At 42.9% G+C, this 17,793-nt stretch overlaps 1 protein-coding gene across 2 annotated transcripts in view; it reads right to left on the reverse strand.

Annotated features, from left to right (window-relative positions):
• chd1 (chromodomain helicase DNA binding protein 1) overlaps positions 1-17,793 on the reverse strand; it is a 53,157-nt gene that overhangs the window by 23,242 nt on the left and 12,122 nt on the right. For both annotated transcript variants that reach the window (XM_063210082.1, XM_063210081.1), the window contains exons 11-22: positions 16,626-16,753; positions 15,682-15,898; positions 15,191-15,280; positions 14,096-14,286; positions 12,135-12,323; positions 10,434-10,596; positions 9,368-9,520; positions 7,650-7,721; positions 7,319-7,468; positions 6,770-6,918; positions 4,719-4,815; positions 1,222-1,317 (exon numbers count right to left, since the gene is read on the reverse strand). In XM_063210082.1, coding sequence (XP_063066152.1) covers positions 1,222-1,317; positions 4,719-4,815; positions 6,770-6,918; positions 7,319-7,468; positions 7,650-7,721; positions 9,368-9,520; positions 10,434-10,596; positions 12,135-12,323; positions 14,096-14,286; positions 15,191-15,280; positions 15,682-15,898; positions 16,626-16,753 — 1,695 coding nt within the window. The remainder of the gene's footprint in view (positions 1-1,221; positions 1,318-4,718; positions 4,816-6,769; positions 6,919-7,318; positions 7,469-7,649; positions 7,722-9,367; positions 9,521-10,433; positions 10,597-12,134; positions 12,324-14,095; positions 14,287-15,190; positions 15,281-15,681; positions 15,899-16,625; positions 16,754-17,793) is intronic.

The raw sequence follows: 17,793 nt of genomic DNA on the forward strand, positions 1-17,793 counted from the left end.
TAAAATTATGAGAAACATCTTTTGGGTCTTAAAAAGTTGACGTTCTTCAATGACATCAAGGGACAACACTGGTCGTGTTCCTGGTTAGAGGAATGCCACAACAGACTGTGTTGCTGGGGCCAGCTTCCCGTTGCCTGGCAATACCCAGAACGCTGACGCAGATGTCTCACTACAGTTAAGTGTGGGATGGAGAAGCCGTTTTCTGACCATGTTTATTTATTTAAACATGGTTGATTTTGAAAGTCCCAGGCATGCTTTGGTTAAGCATCTTCTTCATACCACAAAATAACAGTACAAATATGAAACAATGAGCGCAAACTATGTAAGAGGCAGTATGTTTAAAGCTGCTTTGGGTTAGACTTTTCCACAAATGATCATAAACATGGCATAGATGTCTCCAGAGAGTGGATAGGAAACATGCCTAATGATGACAATTGCACACATGGAATAATCTCATTTAAAACATTCATTTACCACAAGTAAATTCTGCTCATAATTAGATTTTATGGGTTGAGTCTTGCCTCCGGAGGAATAAACAATGTTTTCCAGCATTTTTTCCTTTGATTGCAATTACTAGTTTTGGCCACAATCCAAGAACATAAAGCTGTACATTTCAGCCCATTATTTCCTTTGGGATGAATAAAGCCCCTTCCTTTCAACTACAACTTAAAGTGACGTCTTTCACATAAAGACATAAAGACTTCATTGTGAATGTGGCTTTTTCTTCATTTACACAGCTTAAGGCCAAATATGAGACATAACCAATGGACATTCTTCCAAAGGCCTGTGTATGTAATTGAAACCAGAGCAGGAGAACAGAATATAATTGAGAAGCCATTTACACGTATGTAGACATTTAAGTGCAGATTTTTTTTTTTTGACGTTTACATGTAAACACGACATGTGGATAACAATGATAACTATTGTGATAAGTGTGTTTTAAACCCCTAAATGGGATATTTTTAAAACCTTTTTCAAAAATGTTCATATACGGGTCAATTATGATTGCGCTCAGACATCAGATGATACAACAGCAGCTAATACCCAATTAATAATTGGTAATGAATGCACTGCAATGAATACAAGTCTTGGATAATCCATTAAAAACCATCAACGAAAATGTTAATCCATACAATAGTGGCATCCAGCTGTTGTTTCACTACCCTGATGTGTGTCACTACTAAAACGTCATTGATCCATACATGTAAACAGCTGAAATACCTTGAACTGAGATAGGAGTTCCTCTCCTATACTCGAGTGGCCCGGGTCATTCTCCCTCGTCTCCGCCCTCTTCAGGATCTCATCGATGTCCATTTCCTACCACACAAACACACAGAGTTAGCCGTTGAAGTAAGCAATGTCACAGAGACAGTGTTTCCCATACATTGAGGAAACTATGGCGGCCCGCCATAGTTTAAATTTGGCCGCCATAGTTTCCCGAAAATGTTAAAAAAAAAAAAAAAAAAATACTTTTTTTTTTTTTTTTTTTATTTTTTTTTACGATTGCCGTTTTTGTTAAAAACGATTTGAATTACGATTTCCTTCGCAGTTTCCTCCTGGAGGAAATACATCCTATAGAGAAAAACACAAGTGCCTAGTCAAGTTGTTACCTCCGCCAGGAGGTTATGTGATGGCCCGAATTTGTGTGTGTGTTCGTCACGCTGCTATTACATGGCCTGCCACAGGGTGCGTAAGGACCACTGAGGAGGAGCCCTGAGCAGCACCCACTTACTAACTGGCGTACCTTCACGCAGCCACCTTCAAGCAGCCACACCAGGGCAGAGCATTGAAGTGAAATGCATTAGCCTACCGCAGTCAAAATCGCTATCAAAAAGCAGCCTTAGCTACAGGCTCGCAGATCGCAATGCGTTCACAATGCTGTCACAAAACTTTCATATAAAATGAAGCTCAAAGAAAGGCGCGCGCGAATTGCGTTAGTCCACGGTGATTTGCTGCTTCCCAAATCCCCGCGCACTGAAGCCATCAGCATTACAAACATTCCATAGACTAGTTCCTAGACTTCATAACGAATGAACGCTGGAGATGCGGCGAACAGTGATTTTCAATACGAAATAGAGAGCAGGCTCGGGTCAAGCCACAGCGCCAAGACCTATCACAGGTAGGAGGAACTTCTCCAACAACTGTAGTGTCGGGGTAGGCAATGATTCCCCCAGTCGAGTCGACATGTCTCTCGCTAAGCAATTGCGTTTGCACCACAATGTTGGTGTCGATATTGCAACGATATTGCAACAGCTAGAAATTTTAGAAGTGGATTTACCTCTCAAAAGTTTGTTTAGCCTTACGAAATAGCCCAAAACAATAACTGACACTCCACAACCATCCATGCACAGCCACTGGATAAGGGGATTCTTGCACATTTCATTCTGATTCAATAATTAAGTGAACGGCTCAAAGTAGCCACAGTGTCTTGTTATTACAAAAAAAATAGGCCTATATATAATAATATAATATAATAGGCCTATTACTGCGCGTTGGGGACCGCTGCACTAGGCTACTGTAGAATATGTAGGTCTACTACGGGTGTTGGCCAATGAAAATTGTGCTTTTTAATTTTTATTTTGTTTTAGATGGTAGCCTAATGAAAGGCATGCTGCCAATCATCAACAATGTGACTATGTAGCAATGAGCTCCAAGGCTTAAGTGCATTTGCAAATCACAGAAGGCATGGGCTATAGCATGAACAATCACTTTGCCAATAAAACAATCAAAGGTGAACTAAACAGACCACAGCTAGAGGACATGGAAATGATAAAAGAGACAGTAGAACTATAATTTGGTTACGACTTGACGGTTCAATTACCTGAACACAAATGCTATGTAGCCTATAGGCCTAAATGCATGAAACCACATCATGACTCCACTTATGTCCAAAACGAACTGAACTTCCTTGGCGGAGGTCTGCGTTCTCTGAATGTATTTCTAGTTGTAGTTAACTTCGGTTTGGGAGCAATAAAAAAACCTTCAGAGAAGGGACAGTTGGGATGAGTTTACTAACACTCCCCAGGCTTTGTTTTACAGTTGTAATTAGTTAGGTGACAGGCCTTCATTGACAAGGCAGAGGAGACACCGGGCTGCATATAGAAATTAATGTGTAATGAATGTGAATATACATAAATGTGTAATATGTTGTTCAGCCCTTTTAATGGGAGGAATTTTGAAAAACTGGCCCTGTGACCAGCACCCCTCATGTAGAATGTGTACGCCTATGTGTGTGTGGGGAAAAGGCATAGCCTACCCTCTTAGACCCTTTTTGTTTATGCGTTAACAATTTCACAGTAATCTTAAATTCTTATCTCTGCTCCTATTTTGTTTTATTATTTTTTTCATTACATAGACCCCTGCATGTGTATTATGTAGCCTTTTTTCTCAAAATATAAATGGCTGAAATGTAGGCCTAGGCCTATAGTTTCTCCATGCGCCAATGTCATACTGTACTCATTGTTTTGCCATTTTGCATTTACACTGCGCGAATAACACCCCACCAAAAAAAAAGGCCCGCGTGAAAAGACCCCGACCCCAACAAAAAAAATTCCGGCTGCCCCCATAGTTTCCAAAATTTCTGTGGGAAACACTGCAGAGAAGTCATTTATGGTTAACAGGTGAATGAAAATAATCATTTTGTGGGAGCAAGACATTGAAGCATGGAAAGCATTACCACACACTTTCTATGGGTCTAGGTCAAGAAAAACAAAAATCCAACCAAAATATAAATGCATGATATTATTTATAATAAATATTTTTTCCAAAAGTATTTAATTTACCCCATGATCATGTCAAATTAATGTGATGGTACTGTGACCCATTGCAGGTCTGGGGCTCTACTGGCCTGGGAAATTTTGCACAATTTTTCCAATCTGAAAAACAGCATGAAAGCTCGTCCCAAAGCACTAGCCTGAGGTAGGGAGCCAATCCGAGAGTGGGGAGGGGTGAAAAAATGATGACGCATCAGGGCTTTTTCTAGGATTTTTTGGCATGAGGGAGCATCAATGCAGATTGCGGGCTCCCGTAACTGAGAAATTTACTAGGGGCGCTCAAAAAAGTAATTTGTATTAAAAAAGAAAGAAGTATGAGGGGGCACCCACGGAGGTATGAGGGTGGAGCGCCCCTATTTCCCCGTTCAGAAAAAGCCCTGCGCATATTACTGATCAAATGGAAGCTTGCCGTTTGAATGCAACGGACACTACTGGCTACGGGGTACGTATACACAAAATGACACATTCATAACGGCCAGTAAACAGTTGTTGCCAATCGTAAGCCACCAACTTCCCTCTGAGAAATTCAGTAGGCGGTCTCACTTGTGATATGGAATGGTGTGAACCAGAGCCGTCTAATATCAGAGTTACGCCACTCCCATAGACCTCTATGGACCAATCTTTCCACAGCAATGGCGGCTCTCATGGAGCCTCACGGAGCGTTAACATGGAAATCCCCATTGACTTTAGTTCTATTAGAAGTTACTTAGTTCCAGGAGGTGGCCGTAGAACACAGAAAATGTGGTAAAGGTAATGTAATTTGTTTGTACTTAATCTTTGTTTGGTATGTGATGGTTCTGTGTTAGTTTCCAACGAACAGAAGTTTACTGTTAAGAAACATTTTAATCTACGCGAATCACATCACCAACCGACTTCCTGGTCCCCGGTTTGCGCAACTCTGTTATTAAATGGCTCTGGTGTGAACCAGGCAAGGGCTCTACTGACCTGAGGCTCCTGCTCTTCTCCCTCTGGCTCCTTGAACAGCTCCTCCGCACCGAATTTCAAGATGGCAGACAGCTCCTCCTTGTTGAAGGGAGTGGAACTGCAGGTTGGAGACAGAATCGCAGTCAGTGGAGTATCTGCATACTTAATATATTTCCTTTCCGGGCTGCGGGCTGTGTGTGTGTGTGTGTGTGTGTGTGTGTGTGTGTGTGTGTGTGTGTGTGTGTGTGTGTGTGTGTGTGTGTGTGTGTGTGTGTGTGTGTGTGTGTGTGTGTGTGTGTGCGTGCGTGTGTGTGTGTGTGTGTGTCTGTGTTTTACGGTGGCCTAGGAGGCGAATACCTCCTCTGACCTCCATGGCACAAGACACAGTCAATTGCAAACCGTCAGCCATACAACAGATTACAGGCAACTAGGTGCAACAACCAAAACAAAAGGAATTGCAACCATGGCAAATTTCAACATTACTAAGTCAATTGAAGAGGGAAAAAACACCAAATGTGTCCATATGCATATGAAGGCTTTATTTGCAAAACGGTGTATCCATATTTTGTAAAATGTTGGGAAATTGACATTTTTGTATTGGGCATTCCATTGAATTGCATTGCAAATGCTCTTTATATAGGTTTAAAAAGTATGTTCTCAAAATATTTGAGTGCTAAGAATTCACATATAGGTGATAGGACCTCTGACCAGTCATTTCCAATAATAAAATGCAAAAGGGAAAAAAATGGATTCACAGTTTTGAAAATAAACCCTTCATATGTATTCGCTCTTGCACAACAGATCTCAAGGCATACACGAGAGCCTGTTAAGTTTAAGGAGAAGACTGGCAACATGTTCACAACTTTTTTACTTAGCCATAAAACGGCTAATTAACTCCAGATGTGGTGCTTGTTTTTTGAAGAACTGCCTTTTCCTTTATACCCTACAGCTTTCCTGGGGGCTCGATGCTGCCACCCCAAACAAGTATGCCTTCCTAATACCACCTCTTTCAACTACTGAGGCATAACAGGGGATAAACGGAGGATTGCTTTCCCCCTTTTGATCTGCAGATGATCAAACACGGCAAACAAGTCTAGAATGTTCAAACTAATGAACCTTCTCAGATCAAAAAGTTCTGCCTGTCTGCCATTACCAGACTCCCAGCGATTTTAGTAGCTTGTTTGGAATTGTCGTCATTTGCAATGCTGATATTAATCAACAGCCTTGACAATCCAGGTGAAATTGAAAGATTAAAATAAAAGATGTGGGGAAAAAGCTTTTAAAATGTAGAGATTTTTTTTTTTAATTCTTGAATGCGTTTGAGAGGCGATACAGCTGACATGACAAAAAAAACCCACAGTAGCTTGCCTCACTATTCAAGGAATCCTGTCAGACTTCCAAAAAATTACTTATTACTGCGCAATAATCTACCCTTAAGGCTAGTAGCTTTGAGCACAGACCATAAGATGAAAAACTTGCGTGCAACAACACTGCTGAATAGAGCCATGACGGTGACTTGTGATGAATACACAACCCCTTACATATGTATGGCGGCTTTGAACTGACCGCCAGAGGGCATACAGGGCTCATCAGATTAGCCAATTACTACACAGGACAATAGACAATTCATTTCAATGCAGCTGTACTTTCCGATATACAATATACTGTTACATTACATTTCTTGAAGTGCTAACAGTGCAATCACTGAGCATGTACGATTCTGCTGTTAAAACAGCCTTTATGATAACGTACACGGTTTCTCTAATTGGTAACGCTGCAGAAGGAGCATAATGCAGAATACCTAGCACCATGCAAGGTTATGTACCTTGCTCAAGGTAGGTACACTACCTTCGTATCGGTCAGGGTGGGATTCGAACCTGCAACCCTCAGCTCCTTGTGTAGTCTACCCACTAGACCAGAACACAGCTGCCTACCTGGAGAGAGTGGCCCCAGTGACCTCATACCATTGAGGTACACCTTCTTCCAATTGGGATTCAAACCTGCAACCCTCTGATCGAAAGACCAGCTGTCTAGTCTAGTCTGACCACTAGGCGGTGGCTGCTTGTGTGTACCTGGAGGGGGCGGCCCCGGTGTCGAGAACAGTCTTGCCCGTAGTGTCCATCCTCTGGATGACCAGGTGGTCCAGCACCATCTTCTTCTTGGCTCGCTCGATAATGTCCTCCTCCACCGAGCCTTTGGTCACCAACCGATAGATGTTTACCTGAGGAGAAAGGTGAGGGTAGGACAGGATTAAAATAAGCTAATGACCTCAAGAGCTTAACAGGTAGACGTTTACCCTAGACCAGAAAAGGGGTAAAGAAGATTCTTTGTCAGACAATTACTACTCTCCTAAAGTCAGATAATGTATCTTAAAATGCTGCAACTTGTGTGGCACACATGTTCAGCTTTTACTTTCCACCTGCATCAGAAGGTCATGGTATTTGAATGATCTTTGATCATAAAAAAAATACCTGAAGTTAATATTTACCTATATATAAGACGTTTTTTTGTTTTATTTTCAATCAGACCAAAGCACATGTTTACAGCCGCAATACCGTGACCTAAATTCTAAAAAAAAAAAAAAAATGGACTGTTTGGATGAGCCATGTCGTGTGAAGTACCTGTCTCTTCTGCCCAATCCTGTGAGCTCTCGCCTGGGCCTGCAAATCGTTCTGGGGATTCCAGTCAGAGTCAAAGATCACCACTGTGTCTGCAGACGCCAAGTTGATACCCAGACCCCCTGCTCTTGTGGACAGCAGGAAACAGAAATCCTGAGGACATGAAAATAAGAACAGGGGCTTAGAAACACTCATCCATCCCAACCAGCCGATGTCACCCAATACTGTGACAAAAAAACACACATTGGTTTAGTTGAGTAGAGATTAAAACATGTAAAGGCAGACATAAACTTAAGGGAACCTGTACTAGACCTTCTGAATAAGATTTGGTTACCTCTGAGCCCTCCGCGTTGAAATGATCCAGTGCCTGCCTTCTCATCTCACCCTTGATGGAGCCATCTAACCGCTGCAGAGCAAAACAATCACAGGTGAGAAGAAGGTTAACAACCAAGAAGGAATTGACATAAAATGGAGGACACAGGAGTTGACATAACAGGGAATTGGCATAGCTGACATGAGATGCACAGAAGAGTGTACAGACAGACAGACCACACAAGAGAGCGAGAGAGAGAGAGAGCGAGAGAGCAAGAGAGAGAGAGGGAGAGAGAGAGAGAGAGAGAGAGACTATCCTAGCCTGGGCGAATAGCCGACTGTTGACTCAGTCAATCAGTCTGGCAAAAGCCATGAGGAATCCGTCTCCGTGGACGATGGTCTGATCTTACTCTATCATTTAAATTAATTGAAGTTCCAAACTCAAATTAAAACCCATATTGTGCTTTATTAGCATGCCTGTTACGTTATAGCGTCGCAAAAGCATACAAATAACAAAACAAAAGTGTCCGCAACACTGTTAATGCTCCCAATTGTTGCGGACTTCTATCATTTATTTCAGTTACTCTATTTTGTCCAGCACCTGTACCACTGATGTGGGCGCATTCTCTACCTTTCAATATAGTTACCTTAACCAATCAGTAACAGAGCTCACGGGTGAGTTCTACGTCACCACTCTCAACTGTTTGCTGATTGGCGAAACACCGAGCTCGAGGCTTTTGCCAGACGATGTGCGGAGCCAATATCTTTGGGTGGAGTACAGAGGATGGCGTCGCGAGGCTAAGACTATCCCACATTCTGCTGAAGACAGCCCTTTGGTCAACAGGCTTAGCACATATACTTCTGTCCAACAAAGCTAAAAGGCAGTAAATAAAACGTTTTGTTGTGCTACGAGCAGTGTTGTATTGCAGCAGTGTCCCAGTGTTGTATTGCAGCACTTCATGATTTATTACTATATACCATGGCATAATAAATGTGCCTGCTATACATCAATATATACAAGGTATTTTTTGGCTAGTGTAATCCTGCATAATTCATGAAGCAAAAAAAAAAAATGCTTAGCACAGATTAACAGATCGGATAAGATTCATGAATATATAATGCGAATCACAAAATGTGGTTGGTGGCAACAAACAGCCCTCAAAAACAGCAGAACAAAGCTGAAGCGACTGAAGAAGTTCCTTGTATGATTTTAGTCTGAAGAGACCTAAAACGGCGGCAGTCATTATTTCTGACATGGAAAGTCGAATTCGGTGGCCGGAGTGAGTGGGCTTCACGGTAATGGATGGGGAAAGAGACGATCAAGATTTACACATTCTCCAACGCTCCTCTTCTGTAATGAGCTAAATCAAACATCCCCCAATGGAGACCAGCAGCAAATAAAGGAAAGTCAGGGTGAAGCTTCTTCAGAGATACCAAAGACATTTGTTTTTGTTAGTCTGAAAGCGCTCTTTTTTGGTGTGAATAAACAAAAATATACATAGTAAGCGCTTCGTAGCAATATGACTCCAATACATTTTGAAACATTTTGGGAAATTGACATTTTTGTGTTGGGCATTGCACTGCAATGGCTTTCAAAAGTATGCACTCAAAATATTTGAATGACACATAGATGAAGGGACGTCTGAACAGTCATTTCCAATAATAAAATGCAATAGTCAAAATATAAGTCATTTTGCAACGAAACTTCAGCAACAGTGCCACACAGCGCCCCCCACAGACCTGGAAGTAGAACTGCCGGCTCTTCAGGTACTCGGCCAGGATGTCCAGCATCCGGACCATCTGAGAGAAGATGAGCACGCGGTGGCCGCGCTCCTTCAGCCGAAGCAGCAGCTTGTCCAACAGCACCAGCTTCCCACTGCTACGAATCAAGTGCTGCACACACACACACACACACACACACATTTACATTTATATGAACTTCATAAATGCTGCATAGTGTATAGCAGGGGTCCCCAACCTTTCTGGGTCAGAGGGCTACCAAGGGCTACCCGAGGGCTACTTTTGTTCAAAATCCTCTACTGATGTCTTGACATCATTCCCAAATCACAATAGATTGAATGATAATTTGCTTATAAATTATAAGGAAATATTATTTATATGCTATAAAGAAATAATATCATATTTAAATTAAGAAAAGCATTAACTGTGACTAAAATCTTGTAGTCGTAACATCCTTGGTGGGCACCTCAGAGACTCCTGGAGGGCTACATGGCTACATACAAAGTCAATGCATCCGTGTAGCATTGTAGCATGCTACATGGATACATTGACTTTCACTAGCTTAGCGACATATTCCCTCTTTTAACTTGTCTTAAAGCAAGGCAACGGCTTACATGAAAAATAAGACACTTTACCACCATTATAAACCCCAGCCAACGATTTTAACTGTATTAAGCCCCAAAATAGTGGCATTTTCCTTTAAGACCCCCACACCCAACCCGAACTACCATTACCATTAATGTAATAAGTGCATACGCACTAAAAAAAGATTGATGTGAATAATTACAGTGATTCTTTCTTGAGATAATAAATCGATACCTTCATAAACTTTACATGGGGTTCAAAACACATTTTGATTTGGCATAATTATTATGTTTGAAAGCAGAATTTTGGTCACAACCTCAAAGCAAACAAAATTCCGCAGACCCTGTGCAATCTCTGGCACACCCTCGGAGGATGTCGGCACCAAAAGTTAAGAACCACTGCCCTAGACAGCATTATAAAGCAAAACTTCTGATTTACTGTCCCGTCTTAGATCATCCAATCTGAATAAATGATTGCTTACCTGCAGGGCCTCCTGTTTGTTGTAGAACTCGTTGTCCTCGGGCGGCTTGATGAGGTAGCAGTGGTTACAGCACTTCTTCAGCTCCATCATGATGTTGAGGAAGCCCGACGTGCTGCCCTTTGTGCCTTTGCTAAGAGCTTTGTAGTTCCTGGTCAAAATCCACCTGAGAGAGAGAGAAGGGGATGGCAACCACGGCAACAACAACAATTAAGCTTAAGGCCTCAGCATTGTGAGGACTCCTTATCGTTGACAGTTAACTGTTGAGACACAGACATAACAAGTAGGCCATGAACGGACTTCTCCTAAAACAATAATCCTCCTTTTTCTTTGACACGTACTAATGAGTGAGGCATGTGCCATGAACTACAGGGAATGTTATGTAGTTTTATGTGTTTAATACTCAAGCTCCTCTGCCCTTTACCTGTATTGCTTCCAGACGTGGTGTCATAATGTGTCATATTGCTGTTGTGCTCCTCTTTACTTGTAGTACTACTTCTGGACGCTACAACTAACGCTTAAAGGGGTAAGCTACAATGCTACACGGATCCATTGACTTTCACTAGCTTAGCGACATATTCCCTCTTTTAACTTGTCTTAAAGCAAGACAACACTTAACATGAAAAAAAAAGACACTTTACCACCTTTATAAACCCCAGCCAACTATTTTAACTGTATTAAGCCCCAAAATAGTGGCATACCCCTTTAAGCAATATGACCCGAGTGGGAGGGAGGATGTGAACTGACATCCTCCCGGGTGTGGTTCGGCCATAGGCACTAAGCCGAAGCAGAGAGGATCTATGGGTAATACGAGAGAGGAATCTCTTTACTTTTTCCGGGTGGTACTGTCCACTAAGTGGCGCCATCCAGACAGCGCAGAGGAGCGCCAAGGAGCGCAGAGGCTGTTAGAATGAATGGGGTCCCATGGAGCTCAACCAGAGATGCTGCCATTGCTTTGGGAGAGAATTGGTATCATCGTTTCATTTTATTTTTCCCAAAGGCAGGATAAATTACCCTTTCAAACAGCACTTAGTTTGAATGTTTAAATTCGCTGGATCTTTGTAAAATACGTATTTATTGTCAATATGACGTCACGAGTGGCTTCACACACTGCGTTTGGATTGGTCACCCGGCTGCATTGCTGTGATCACGACGGCCGTAAAGCAATTTTGTTAGCAAGATGCTAGTGGAGCCTGACTCATAAATGCCAAAGCTGTAAGAAATCAGAAGGACATAACTCCCAGGTTATTGTACATTTCATTTAAATCCACATTGATTTCTCAGAACTTACAGTAATATTGTCAAGTTTCAGCCGACAGCGAGCACAATTGTCAGTTATTAGCGCCAGCCTTATGAGCTCTACTGTCTCGACAGCGCTCCCTAGGTGAACTGCAGGCACGGGTTGGAGGGCGAGATTGAACACTGTATGTAAACCCACTGTGGCCGAAGGCTGAGTACTACTTCTGGATGCTACAGGTGATGTAATGATCTGCTCTCTGGGCTCCTTACTTGTAGTACTACTTCTGGATGCTACAGGTAACGTAATGTAATGATCTGCTCTCTGGGCTCCTTACTTGTAGTACTACTTCTGGATGCTACAGGTGATGTAATGATCTGCTCTCTGGGCTCCTTACTTGTAGTACTGCTTCTGGATGCTACAGGTAACGTAATGTAATGTAATCATCTGCTCTCCAGGCTGCTTACTTGTAGTACTGCTTCTGGATGGCGCTCATCTCCACCCTGAGGATCTGCTCCACCTTGGCGGGCAGCGACTTCTCCACGTCCTTCTTGACGCGGCGCAGCAGGAAGGGCTCCAGCTCCTTGTGCAGGCTCTGGTAGCCAGAGTCACGGCCCTTCCCATGCTCCTCCTCAAATATCTCCCAGGAGTGGAACCTGCGGAGGAGGAGAGGAGAGAAGGAGGGAGGAATAGAGGGAGGGAGGGGGGCAGATGTACAGAGAGAGAAAAACGGAGCAAGGGAAAGGGGGGAACAGATGTACGGAGAGAGAGAGTGAGAGAGAGAGAGAGGGCGGGAGAGAAAAGGGAGGGAGAGAGGGAGTGAGGGGGAGAGGGGGAGAGAGGGCGGGAAAGAAAAGGGAGGGAGAGAGAGCAAGAGATGGGTCAGTGCCCTTTTACAAGGTCATCAAGTGATAAGATGAAGACCTTACTATTTACTGGTGGGAATTCACAGGAACAAGAAAGCCAACATGAGATATGGAAACATGCTGTTCTTTCTGTGTCAAATCTGAACGGCTATGGCTTTGCACCGACAGCTCATACACCGATACCATTCACCCAAGAGCTTTTACTGCAATCCTCCACACCTCGGTCTCACTTACTCCTTATGTCACTCTAGCTGAGTCTGTCTCTCCTTAATAACAAAAAATGACGTCTGCGTTTCTAAGCCCATTGATGGGATCTGTGAGAGCCTTCATTTTGTTTTTATTCCGGCTGGACACGTGGCGCGCACGTCTGGGAAATGGTCAACAGCAGCAGGGACCAGAGCTCCTCAACAAAAGTTCATATCTAATAATAATAATAATGGAATGGAAATGGGGATAGGAAAATCCCGAGCCTCCTAACGTGGCAGCAAGTTCGGTTTGGGGAAAGCAGCCGAACGAGCAGGTGAAGTTCTTTGAGTGGCGGACGGAGCCGCGTAGAACACGTGCTGTAAAACGCCATAGCCGAGAGACGCCGGGGCTGAAGGGAGGAGACGGCAAATGTTGTGGAGGCCGGTGAATCCAACAGGCATGCAGGCTCAACAGCCCTGCGCTCGTAGACCTCCCGAAGCGTCGATGTAATTAGCGTCGGAGAATATCCCTCGAATATCTATCCAGAACGTCTTAAAATGACAAATGTCATGACAATATGCTGGTCACGAGTGGGCATGTTTCACATACTTCCCGGACATGAAGTGCAGCAGGAACGAGAGCTCCTTAAGTCAGGGTATATACACCAATCTTGAAGTCAAATTTACTACCATTTAATACCCTTTTTCACTACCTTTAGATTTTTTTTACAACCATCACGACACTCCGAAGCAGGTACTAACAAGACCTCTTTTGTAATCTCTACCTCCTTAACATTACATTACACTTTCGTGTTTTGCAAAAAGACGCCCAAAAGGGAGCAGTGCGGCGGGATGGTACCATGTACAGAGCACTGGTTAATTACTCCCCCCACCAACCTGGCAGGTTGGCAACCCCACGCCCTAACCGCGTAACCATGACTGCCCCTCGTACTGCCCTCAGATACAGAATCGATCAATTTTTTGTCAAAATGGTACAACAACAAAAAATAATACCTCATTTTTCTAAAAATAATACCTTTTGAGCAAATGTACAACTTTTAAGGCCATTAAATTTTGGATTTTTAATTTATCACCTTTTAATACTTTTTAAAACCCTGCATACACCCTGTAAGTTCATCCACATTAAACGTCTTAAAGTTATAAAATCACAAGTTAATCTTCTAAAATGTCTGGGTGCTGGACTAAGGCAGGAGCCATGGTTGTCTATGTTTTGTGTTTACACAATTGTGCTTACTTCTTGAGCATGATACATTGCAGCAGGAACTAGAGCTTCTTGAGAGAGTAAAATGTCTTTAAAAAACATTTTAAAATGTTAAATTCATGAAAATGTGTGAGAGGACATATGTTTCTGCGTACTTCTCTGGCATGATGAAGTGCAGGAGTGACCAGAGCTCCTTGAGCGAGTTCTGCAGCGGCGTGCCGGTGATGAGCAGCCGGTGATTGGAGCGGAATTCAATCATTGTCTTGTAGAGCAGCGAGTCGTCGTTCTTTAGCCGGTGGGCCTCGTCCACGCCAATGAAGGCCCAGCTCACGTTGCCCAGGAATGACTGGCGGGAAAAAAAACACAGAACATGGAGACGAGAAGAGTGAATATGGAGGCAAGCTGAAGACAACATGGAGAATATGACTGAGTTTTGGCAACTTAACATAATTTAAAAAGCATCACAACTAAGGACCTACAAAGGCCATACTCAAATTGCCCAGGAATGACAGCAGAATCAGACACAGCACGAAGACAAGACAAGAACATGACATATTGCGTTTTGGCAACTGAGCGCAATTTAAAAAGCGTCACTGAGGCTAAGGCCCTACTAAGGCCCAGCACACGTTGCCCAGAAATTACTACCAAAAGCACAACATGGAGACAAGGAGTCAAGAATAAAGAATATGATTGAATTTTGGTAACTAAGTGTAATTTTAAAAAGCATCACAACCAAGGGCCATATTACCAAGGAATGACTGCCGTAACAAAGATGGAAGACAAGCCGACAACTAAGGATATGATGAGTCCTTTTGGCAATTAAGTATCCGTATTTTACTTTTCCCCCAGGTATGTATGCAGGTGGGTGCAATTTTTTTTATCCGTCTTGTAATGTGTATGGCACTATGCTGAATTTCTTTTGGGAACACAATGAGTTACTGTGCTGAAGAGATGGCAATGATTAAACTGACACAGAACTACAATGCACTATGTACATCATAACCGTTTAATTATTTTGCTAAATCGTATTATTTTGTTAATGTGTTTGTGTGTACTGTTCCTTATCAGTCGTTGTGGGCAGCTTTGGTTTGCCATACCGCTGTACTCAACAACATTATCCACTGGCCAACAAACAACCCCTACCAGCATTTTAACACACTTCTGTTTCAGCAGTGGGAAACCGGGCAAGAACAATGGCAATTAAGAGGCCACGAAACGGAGAAGAATGACCAGCGTGCAGCTGAGCTCACCTTGTCTTTCAAGAGGATCTCGTAGGTGGTGAGCAGGATGTTGAGCTTCAGCCGCTTGTTCTGAACATGCATCCACTCGTGTGTCCTGATCTGGAGACAGGAAAACAGTGGAAATGCACATTTCATCAACGCCGTGTCAATTATAATATTCACAAAACAAATAAACACGGAACAAATGCTCCGTTTCTGCACAACTAGCATACATTTGATCTACTCTGTGACGACACACTGCGTCAGAGATTCTTTAAGTATAGAGATATGCCAACATAATAGGTTTCTATGGGCACCTAACGTGACCAGGTTCCGGTCTGCCTAAAGGGGCGTGTCATAATGCTCCTAGCATTGAATAGAACAGTCCTCAGGTCTGCCTAGGTCTGCCTAAAGGGGGATTTTCCCCCCAATAATAGAACCAGGAAACAATGGGCCAATGGAACCTCTCTCTCTCTACTCTCTCTGACTGCGTTCTGCATTTTGACTGCTGGTCCCCTTACCATGTTCCTGCTGTTGATGTCCCCCAGGTAGACGACCACGTTCATCTGGGGTGCCCAGAGCTGGATCTCCCTCTGCCAGGAGGTGAGGGTGGAGAGGGGCACCACCAGCAGGAAGGGCCCGTACAGCTGGTGCTCGTGGAACAGGTAGTTCAGGAAGGAGATGGTCTGGATGGTCTTACCCAAACCCATCTCGTCAGCCAGGATGCAGCTGTTGCCTCTGCGGAGAGCGCAAAGCAAATAACATAATTCTTAAAAAGATGTACAGAAATGCATACTGTGTGTTATTTTGTCAAAATATGATACATTTCATAACTGTAGAGGGAAAAAACAAAGGCATGCCTCTGTGGAGAAAAGAGTCACGTGTGAATGAAGGTCTGTGGGTGGGTTTGTGTGTGTGTGTGTGTGTGTGTGTTACATGAATGTTTTTATTTCAACCAGATAAAGTGTAATGTAATAAGAATAACACTTTGGTAGAGATTTCGTTAAAGTTATTAAACAAATCTAACAAGTGCAGAAAGCAGGAGAATCCCATGCCTGAAATCCTAAGTCATTATAACTATTTACTTAACAAACATGAAATTTACTGCTCCACATTTTATTTTAGCCACGCAAGGCAGGCCAATTAACATTTAGACTGGGAAGTTTGTCTCGCATCACAATATTTTACTGCTGACGTGAATGTCCTTTGAATCAAGCTGGAAAAAAGGCTTGAAATTGGAAGTAAAATGTCTGCTTTTTCAGAGAACCTGGCCAAATGATGGAGGTATAGGTTTAACACATTGCTTGAAATGTGTTCACATACACCAAATATTATTCTAAAAGTTAGCGCTTAGCTGTGCCTATGTTGCATGACTTTTGTAAGTCAAGGGTGGAGTGAGCAATACAACTGCATGTTTTAAAGTTGTCCAAATGTATCCTTTGAGTTTGGTGTAACCTCAACTTACTTGCACCAGGAGTGAGCCATCCAGTTGAGGCCGTCCAGCTGGTAGTCTCTCAGCTCCAGGCCGTCAATGCCGACGATGAACTGCGGCTGCTTCTTCATGGGCTGAAACCTGGGCCGCTGCTTCAACACCTGCAGGGGGGCACATGGGGAAGAGGACAGAGTTAGAATAGGAATTCCTATACTCAGCAGTGCAAGAGGTTTAGCTTTTTTGGGTGACATTTGTCTAGGGATGTCACCAAGTAATCGATTAATCCACTTTAGTCGAATTAATCAATTAATCGCACACTCGACTGGTGAGAGACCCAGGTGAAATGGGCATGGCAAAGTGCATGTGGGTCATTTCACGTGAAATCAGACACTTTGGGACCTGACCCACGGACCACACGGATTTCAATCATACTTGCCATGCCTGTTTAGTAGCAAGGTAGCACCCCAGAACTGCATTTGTGTGAATCTGACACCAATATTGAGGGAGAAACGGGGGTTGAGGGTATGAGGGTAGGACACTCAGTGCATTCAGCTTTGATTACATCAGTCAGTGTAAGTCACAAAAATATGTCCGTGGTGTTATTTGAAAGCTCGTTTCTGGCTCTACAAATTACACAAACAGCATGGAACACAACAACCCTCAGAATATGAATTATCATGAATTGAAAAATTAAAAACTGAATATCAAAAAAACGTATATTTTAAAATGGCCAGTTCCTTGTCTAAACATAACCTGCAATGTCATGAACACCTGAAATGCTGGTGTTTGGTTCTTTATTCATTTCAGAGACAATGGGACTAAACAATATGGCATCATACAAATCACCTAGTAATAATATGGTGATACCATAGTAACATCACATGACAGCATGTCTATCGGAATATGTGAAGGATGGAGATGGTCCATGAGGATGCAGGAAGTTCAGTTTCACCTCTTCAGTGCTCGGCATTCATTCCTCAACACATGCTAGCCACTAGTTGCCATCATATACAGCTACAACATACCCTTTGATGCTTGAACATTGAAAAAACTCCTTTACTGTTTCCATGCACTGCCTGTTCTCAAATGGCAAAAAGCAATGCTGGCTATGTTTGTTATGACTGGTGGAGAAGAGCAGCTGCACAAATGCCGTTTTCACGCCACACCAGTTATTTTTGAAAGCTAAGTGAAAGCCCACATG

Source organism: Engraulis encrasicolus, chromosome 11, assembly GCF_034702125.1.
Source record: "Engraulis encrasicolus isolate BLACKSEA-1 chromosome 11, IST_EnEncr_1.0, whole genome shotgun sequence".
NCBI classification, from domain to species: Eukaryota; Metazoa; Chordata; class Actinopteri; order Clupeiformes; family Engraulidae; genus Engraulis; species Engraulis encrasicolus.